General features: G+C 38.0%; 1 protein-coding gene across 4 annotated transcripts; it reads left to right on the top strand.

Moving 5' to 3' along the window:
* Window positions 1-788: 788 nt before the first annotated feature.
* Window positions 789-6,906, top strand: LOC101738600 (uncharacterized). Of its 4 annotated transcripts, XM_062672217.1 has the most exons (6): window positions 793-1,061; window positions 1,510-1,587; window positions 1,683-1,752; window positions 2,448-2,553; window positions 3,275-3,475; window positions 6,407-6,906. In XM_062672217.1, the coding sequence occupies exons 3-6, from the start codon at window positions 1,726-1,728 to the stop codon at window positions 6,616-6,618; spliced, it is 546 nt and encodes a 181-aa protein (XP_062528201.1). In that variant the 5' UTR covers window positions 793-1,061; window positions 1,510-1,587; window positions 1,683-1,725; the 3' UTR covers window positions 6,619-6,906. The 4 variants fall into 4 exon arrangements, with proteins under 4 accessions (XP_021202071.2, XP_062528201.1, XP_062528200.1 ...); XM_021346396.3 differs by lacking the exon at window positions 1,510-1,587 and having other exon boundaries at window positions 789-1,061; window positions 2,432-2,553; XM_062672216.1 differs by lacking the exon at window positions 1,510-1,587 and having other exon boundaries at window positions 1,616-1,752.
* Window positions 6,907-9,151: the final 2,245 nt, after the last annotated feature.

Raw genomic sequence — 9,151 nt, 5'->3', positions numbered from 1 at the left:
CCCGGACGGACTCATAAGAGGTCCTACCACCAGTAAAACATACTATTATTATACTATTAATAATAATAAATTAAATAATACTATAAGTTGTTAGAAAAAGAACGTGAAAATCACCGACACGTCTTGATTTACAATTTAACATGCGATGCTCCGGACTGAAAATTAGAAACGTAAACAATATTCTCTTAGGTATACATATATACAAAACAAAACTGTAGCATTCGTTTAAAACTGAACATGACCTTCTGAATACCAGATACGATTTTACGACAAAGCTCTAAAAATACGGCTATCTGATGATTTACTGGCTCCGGTCACGCTCTGCGGTGGATATTAAATGTATACGACGGTGCAGAGGTCGCGAATGGATGGCCGGGGGTTGCCAACCGTTGGTTGACGTATAACGATTAATAATCTTCGATAAAATTAGATTCTAATTTATTGTAGTCGTATCTACCGTAGCAATAGTTCAGTGGTAAATACGTAAATTTTTCAAATTTGAAAAGTGCAATACAGAGTTTCGAATCTTAAATAGAATTTAACCAGCGAATACCGGGATGGATACGAATAATTGCGAGAATTATTTAAGCACCTAAGGATATTAGACTGTCCACTTGGAATCTTCATTGGAGATGAAAATACTGGTGACACCGCAGGGCAATGAACTACAAATTAAATATGTAAATATCCTCCAAATTATTTGTCAACCGTTAGCAACATAAAATGTTTACAAGACCATGAAAAAAAACCTTGTAGTTGACATGCGAAACCGCAGTAACTCAGTCCTTATTATGAAAAAAGTTAGCGACGAGGATTCAGTCGATTAGGAACCGCAAACAACTGCCAAAATGCGTAAAAAAAGATTGTCAAATTGTCAAATGTGATTTCTGATTGGTTTTGATGTCATTTTAATGTTTATTTATAAGTAGGTACATTGTTTGATACACGTGATTACAGTTTTAATTGAATATCTTAGGGATGTTAAATTTGATGTGAAAGATGTCGTTCTTAACAGAATATTTCGATGAATATCGTCAGCACCCGATTAAGAAAACGAAAATGTAAGTATCTATGTGTTATTATTATTAATTTTCCGTTTCGGTAGCTCAGCCGTTATACGTAATAATTAAACTCTCAGACACAGCCCACTGAGTTTCTCGCCGGATCTTCTCAGTGGGTCGCGTTTCCGATCCGGTGGTAGATTCTGCGAAGCACGGCTCTTGCTAGGGTTCGTGTTAGCAACGTCGTCAGGTTTGAGCCCCGTGAGCTCACCTACTAGTTACGGTTACGCTGGAATAGCCTCTCAAGGCTACCAGCTTAGGTAGGATTAAAAAAAATAAAAATAATTGAGTTTGGGACCTCATGTTTCAAGGTCGCCGACATTCGCATTGGCTCTTTACTACCATTTGAGCTGTGTTTGAAATTTGAATTTTGAAACTTGAATTGAATTACATATACCTTCATAGATTTTACAAAATATTAATAAATCACTGTTATTACACTTTTAAGCCTGAAGAAACAATAAATTATCAGAAAAAAAAACAATTCGTACAACTTCGCATCTCGCGTTCCCGCCAAATAGTCAAGGTTCGCATTCACGATGTGTTTTCTGTAGTGACCGCCAGCTGGTTTGCCTATCAAAGTTAATATCGTAATGTTGAAATATATTTCTTCATGCTAAGATGTCGCCCGGAGGAGAGATGGGCGAAATTGGAAGGGAATTGGATGGACCCGAGGGGCGGCACTCAGGATGTAAGACTACTTTATGATTACTTTATCATTTTGATTTAAAAATTAAACTTTAAAAAGTTTGTAATATAACTGCGGATTAATTTTTGAAATGTGTACTCTATGAAGGCGCGTCGCGTCGCAGTACCGTTTCAAAAAGCATCAATCCTAACGTTGGTGATATTCACGTTGTGCTGATGTCTATGGTCTCCGGTGGCCTTTTAATACCAGGTAGATAGTTAGACTTTGAAATTGCTATAAAAAAAAAGGATCCATTTGTGATTTGAGAGGACCTCCGCACTTCCTATGAATCTGGAGGCGCAGGGCACTTGCAAAAATTGGGCACCAGAGATAAAAGGGCTCGGAAAACTAAGGTAGCCACTCACCATCAGATGGACCGTATAACGGTAGGTAGCGGCTTGGCTCTGCCACTGGCATTGCTGATGTCCGTGAGCGACGGTAACCACTCACCATCAGGTGGGCTGTATGCTCGTCTGCCTATTAGGGCAATAAAAAAAAGAAGTACAACGTGTAACTTACTTATGTTCTGCTGAGTAATTAACGAGGAGTAATAAAGACTGTTCTTGTTCTACACAAAAAATAAATCCGTCAGATTTATAATTTGATTGGCGGATAATTACAAGATCTTTAGGTATAGTTTTCTCATGAGTATAAGCAAAGTTTATATATATTCTCTTAATAGTTTCGTCATTTTAAAGAGAGAATGGACGGATGAGGAAATCGAGAATTTCATAAAGACAACAATGAAGAGCCTTCGCGGACAATCCACTTATTACAATGATTACTGCGCGCACTTGTCGCCAGGTAACTGATTTCAATACATAAATATAGTTTAGTATTTCCTTCGTTTTTCGTAATCCGCAAATAAAATTAAAAACTATTTTTTACGGTTTAATCTGCCGCTTTTAATTGTTATTATTTCGATGGCGCTATTATTTCCTGATGGTTTTCACTCAGTTATCGTATTTGAGAAAATCTCTTTTTTTATTGCTTAAATAGGTGGACTAGCTCACAGCCCACCTGGTGTTAAGTGGTTACTGGAGCCCATAGACATCTACAATGCAAATGCCGCCACCCACTCTGAGACATAAGTTCTACGGTCTTAGTATAGTTACAACGGTTACTGCCCCCTCCTTCAAACCGAAACGCATTACTGCTTCACGGCAGAAATAGGCGGGGTAGTGGTACCTACCCGCGCGGACTTACAAGAGGTCCTACCGCCAGTTAAAATCAACATTTAGAAGTTTCTCATTATTTTTTGTTGAGAGTTGCATTAACAGTGTAAATAAAGTATTCCAAACGTGAGTTCTCTGGAATATGTGTAGGTACTTTTGTTTATCAGTGGTAGTGGTTACCGGAGGAAAGAGGGGGAATGAAGAGAGTTAGGATCTAAAGAGAATACTTCCATTATGTAAAAATATAGGAACGAAATCAAACCTAATTAGTTATATTTTTCGGTCTCACTAGAATCACTAGAATTTTATAAATATGTATTCCAATATCTTTTCTTTGATGCATGCAAAAGAATTCAAAACTCGTCCATTCAAACCGCGCGATAAGAAACTCAAACCTTGCGCGTTAAAAGACGACCACGTGGTGGAAGCTACACCAGAGCTAGGTCCGAAGCTGGCCATCAAGGACACGGAGCTGATGAAACTTGCAAAGGAGATTTATGAACGGAACATGGACGAACCGACTCTAGAGACGCTGCCCACTCATCTTAGAAGTTAGTTAGACTTGTTAACGGATTTCATACCCGATCCTGTGGGCCGAATGGTAAACAGTCGACGTGGCCCTAAGCACGTCATTACGGATCCTCCCGATCTATTAGCGATGCTTTTAAGTACCTCAAGCACCGGCCACCGCTCTCGTCGAACCCGTCGCTTGCGACGAAAGGCTCAACGAGTAAATTAACCCACAGACACAGCCCACTGAGTTTCTTGCCGGAATGTCTCAGTGGGTCGCGTTTCCGATCCGATGGTAGATTCTGCGAAGTACTGCTCTTGCTAGGGCTAGTGCTAGAAAATTCACTCAGTTTGACCCCGTGAGCTCACTTACACGTCAAGGAGAAGCTGAAATAGTCTCTCAAGGCTATCAGCATAGGTGGGGAAAAAAAGAAGGTCAATAACTAATTAGTACTCGTAATAGAATACGATTAGAACCGTAGCGTATTATTATGATAATTTGTATAATATATAATAATATATTATAATAATAATATAATCTATATAATATATTATAAAAATTAATTGCTGTTCATTAGTCTCGCTAAAACTCGATAAGGCTGGACCGATTAGGCTAATTTTGGTCTTAAATTATTTGTGGAAGTCCAGAGAAGGTTTAATCCCCATCGGACGGATGTTTTTGTCTTTTATTTATCGATTGAGGCACTACGAAGTCTGCTGGGTCAGCTAGTTGATATATAAAAATGAATTGCTGTTCGTTAGTCTCACTATAACTCGAGATCGGCTGGACTGATTTGGCTAATTTTGATTTTAAATTATTTGTGGGAGTCCAGAGAAGGTTTAAAAGGTGAATATACATGAAAATGATCGGAATTAAGCAAAACAACAACAAATTTGTTTTTCCTTTGCGTTACGAAGTCTGCCGGGTCCGCTAATAATTGATAAAAACCGATAAGATTTATTGTTAATTTGGAAGATTAATGTGGCGACACCTTGTAAACGTTTAGTTTAGATTTTAAAATGCGTAGGCGACGAAAATGTTAAGCTATTTAAAAATCTAGCGCCAAATCCGACGCACAACACTGCGTAAGCCACACAAGGGAACACGCTATGACTGTGTTAGTTTTGTTTCAATGGTCAGAGTGATTGATTATAATGGCATTGTATCGTTTTGTTTTGCATTCGTCGGAGCGGTTATGACGTTATTGCGGTAACAATTCGGTGAGTACGTGTTTATTATTGATTCAGAACATAACAAATAAACCACAATGTATTATTACGAATTGAAAGGTTTGGTTGGCGATTTCTTTCAATTTTGAGGCGCGATAAATCAGTTTTTTTTGCTGTTGTCAAATGTTTGGCACGTTTCAATGGTAATTTTGTTAATTTTACTAAAACTAGTGATCGCCCGGTAGTCGAAATTCGACTATAATTAATTGAAATTATAAGTTTGTACTTATGATTCTACATATTTTCAAAGACTTTATTATACTTCTATAATCACAAATTTCGCCAAGACTACACTATAGACAAATAATATTAAAGATAAACAATATTAATTTATTCTCAATTTCAAACTATAAGCAATAACAAAAGTTTGACAATATGCAAAGGGTATATAAATTATGTGTTGTTTCAAATACCTACAGGGTAGCGTGTGTAATTTTTTATTTATTGAGTTAACGTATTTTTTATGCATACTTTAAAAAAATATTAACATTCTGCACTCCTTCTCATGAGTTTTTCGTCGGATCTTCTCAGTGGGTCACGTTTCCGATTCGGTGGTAGATTCTGCGAAGCACTGCTCTTGCTAGGGTCAGTGTTAGCAACACGACAACGAAACACGAACGACAACGAAATTCATTCGGGTGTTTGTCTGTGCGCCTGTACAACAAAATCCCACAAGATGTTCAGAACCTACATATACATAGGTTTAAGAAAACAGTTAAAGAACATCTGTGCAATAAAGCTTACTATAAAATCAATGATTATCTAGAAGATTGCACAAAGTGGGAATGAGTTGCTCGCTCCGGGCATTTCAATATTGTAATAATTGTTATGTTATAATTACTTATTGTAAAAATGAATATTAAAAAAAACTAATATTTAAAATAAAAAAATAAAAATCTAATATTTCAAAAAAAAAAGATGCCCGCTGAGTTTCTTGCCAATTCTTCTCAGGACGGAGGCTAATTCTTGTGAATTGGCGGTAGTTCTTTTGACGTTCAACAAGTATGTACTTTCATTTATGTTGAATAAAACTTTTTTGATTTGATTTGATTTGATTTGATTTGACTCCCGGTTTGAGCCCCGTGAGTTCACCTACACGTCAAGGCGAAGCTGAAATAGCCTCTCAAGGCTATCAGCATAGGGAGTAGAGTTCATCCATACTACCTGGAGCCACTGCGTTCATCCACAGTGCGTTTCCAGAGATCTTTTTTGCCACGTATCATCCGGCTTTCGAATGAGCTCCCCTCCACGGTATTCCTCGAGCGCTATGACATGTCCTTCTTCAAACGAGGCTTGTGGAGAGTACTCAACGGTAGGCAGTGGCTTGGCTCTACCTCTGGCATTGCTGAAGTTCATTGGCGACGGTAACCACTCACCATCAGGTGGGCCGTATGCTCGTCTCTGCCTACAAGGACAATAAAAAAATAAAACGCAGAACCATTGAGGAGGTAGGATAAATACCACTCGTGTAAGAATATCTGGGAATAAAGAGACCCAAATGAATTCATTCAAATTAAAGAGACCCAAAAATTCAACCGAAATTGGATTCAGTCATACAAAAGTAAATTTGTTGTAGGAACTATGTTTTCGCACTACGAGTTCAGACTTATCCATAAATAATAATTTGTCGAAATCAATGAATACATCGGGTCGTGTGCTCATGTAGTTACGTCTGCCTACAAGGACAAGAAAAAAAAGGAAAAAAAGTATGTTTTTTTCACATCGGATCACGTTTCTTCCAGTTCTGGGATACGTCCGTCCCTGTCTGTACCGGACAGGACTGAGCGACTACCAGGGCGGCGTGGCGCGGCTGGCCTACGAGCTGGTCCGCGACGACCGCATCCCGCGCTACCGGGCGCACAACGGGTGCCGGCCGCGCTGGGGCCTGCCCCCCGACGGTACCAGGCAACCAGAGCTGGACGGAGCTCCCTTCGACGGAGAGAGACTGTTTTAAAGCAAGCGTCATTCTGGTTTATCCCACGTTTTATACTTCCCTGGTGTTTTTCGTATTTTACTAAAGTTAATTGTACCAAGTAATCAATAAGAAATACTGTTTTAAAGCGTCATTCTAATTTATTCCACGTTTTAAACTTACCCGGTGCTCGTACCGGTTATTCTTATTTTACTAAAATTGTACGAAGTATGTACTCAATAAATTAACTAAGATTGCACGAGACATGTAATTTGAATTTCTAACGTTTTTTTTTCTTTGTTCCGAAAACGAATAAAACCTTTGAATGAGTTTTTTGAATTTGAGTCGTGACTACTTTCACTTTTTTATTATTATTTTTATTGCTTAGATGCCTGGACAGCTCACCTGGTGTTAAGTAGTTACTGGAGCCTATAGACATCTACAACGTAAATGCGCCACCCACCTTGAGATATGAGTTCTAAGGTCTCAGTATACCTAGTTACAACGGCTGCCCCGCCCTCCAAACCGAAACGTATTACTGCTTCACGGCAGAAATAGGCACCACCACCCGGTGGTGCCTACCCGCGCGGAATCACAAAAGATCCTACCACCAGTAATATACTTGTCTATCGATCGCGATAATATTGATATATTAATTGAAAGTCCTGATTTAGTTTATCATGTCTGAAGGTGATTGATGGGATACTCTTTGTGATGTTGATAAGTCAGGTAACGGACCGTCTGCGAAACACATTATGTGGTTTACGTTTCTGATTTTGAAACCGTAATAAAAAAAATTTGGTTTAGATGGGTACAGGAACTCATCTCCTGGTGTGAAGTGATTACAGATTACATAGATAAGCTACCTATAGATACGTGGTGTTAGTATAAATAGTTCAATTGTTTACTATAGTAGCTGTGTAACTCTTTAAGTCGGAACGTATGACAGCTTCGCGACATCATCGCCATCTATAGGCAGGATGCTGGAAACTAGCCTAGTCTGTCCTATTCGCCCTACCACCAGACCGAATGCTGGCTCCCAATGGCAGTACGCTTATACAATATTCAGAGAGCCTTGCTGTTCATTCTCCGAGGAATTTTTCAGTCACCTTTAAGCCACCCAGGGGAAGAGATTGAGTGGTGCTAATCTAGATCTGCTTATCATTTTAAAAGATTCGTGTTTAAGCTAACTTTCAGTTGTGTGAAAAAGACCTAAGTGATTTTTCGGACGCGATTTTAAATGACATTCATTAAATAAACAACTTTATGTAGAATTGGGCAGTATTTCATTAAAACTCATTATTATTTTATAAGATTTCATTATAAACCCAATGTAATATTTTTGCTCACAATAACATTAATCTATATTCGCATAGATAATAAACATAAAATAAAGGCAGTTCGCAACAAAATGTTTACAAAGATACATATGAAATACTTTATACACGTATTTAATCAACAAGCAGTATGTTAATTTGTTTTTTATGATTTTCAAACGTAAACAGGACTTATTTTGATTTGTGCATTTTAGTACATTACCTGACAATGTCTGTTGTATCTCAGTGACAACAAGAGAGCTTAAAGTTTTTTTTTTTTTCAATATAATAAAGCGGATAATGAATTGGCTATCAAAACGCTCAGTGAAATCAGTCGTTCTACACTTAATTTAATAAAGACTGAATTACGAATTTCCCTGAAAACACGTAATAAAAATATGTACTTTAAGAAATAATGCATCATCAGGAAGCGAACAAAGGGCCGCACATGAATAAGACGCGGTTTCGTTGTAGCGTGACTTACTTCGTGACTACTTTTTTCTGAATAGAGTCTGAGTAGCAAGACTTAATGGACTACAAGAAGGGAAAAGAAAAAAGGGTCACCCGATATCAAAATGGGAGGACGATATAACAGCTATTGCTGGCTCTCGATTGATACAGGTAGCCCAAAATAGAACCAAATGAAAATACTTGGAGGAGGCCTTCACCATGTTTAATGGGTTCCTGCCAAACATTAGTGTGGATAGATAAACATTAAATACCTATTTACTTTGTATTTTAGCAGGAAATAAAAGACTTTTTTATTTTTATTTATAAGTCTGAGTCTGTAGCTTGGAGCATATTAGGATGTATAATGTTTGATTGACATGATGTAGGCAGATGAAGGCAAAATACGTAAAGTAAAACTGTGACGAACGCAACGAGTGAAAAATGTGTAACAAGCTTTATCTTCGAAAATAATGCTCTTTTCTTCTTTATATATTCGCTGGTAGCCTAAGAAGCTATTCCAGCTACGCGCAGACAAGTAGGTCAGCTCCCGGGCTCAACCTGAGAGCATTGCTAACACTAGCCCTAACAAGAGCAGCGCTTCGCAGAATCTACCACCGGGTCGGAATCGCGACACACTGAGAAAATCCGGCGAGAAAATCAGTAGGCAATTATCAGACAAAAATTAGTAGGTACTTTTTGAGTAATACGTAATGTACATATAATTGACTTCGGCTACATTTATAATATTGTCAGTTTATTTTGTTAAAGTCACTATTCTTTCTGTTTTAATTTTGTATTACTATTCTTAT

Source organism: Bombyx mori, chromosome 14, assembly GCF_030269925.1.
Source record: "Bombyx mori chromosome 14, ASM3026992v2".
NCBI classification, from domain to species: Eukaryota; Metazoa; Arthropoda; class Insecta; order Lepidoptera; family Bombycidae; genus Bombyx; species Bombyx mori.
Note: the sequence above shows the minus strand (reverse complement) of the source record. Positions and strands in the feature narration are given on the sequence as shown.

Bases quoted from the DNA above. Each gene is read 5' to 3' on its own strand.
- LOC101738600 (XM_004923755.5), top strand. From the start codon at position 1,000: ATGTCGTTCTTAACAGAATATTTCGATGAATATCGTCAGCACCCGATT. The intron at 1,062-1,682 runs GTAAGTATCTAT...CTTCATGCTAAG, and splicing joins CCGATTAAGAAAACGAAAAT to ATGTCGCCCGGAGGAGAGAT. The intron at 3,476-6,406 runs GTTAGTTAGACT...CGTTTCTTCCAG, and splicing joins GCTGCCCACTCATCTTAGAA to TTCTGGGATACGTCCGTCCC.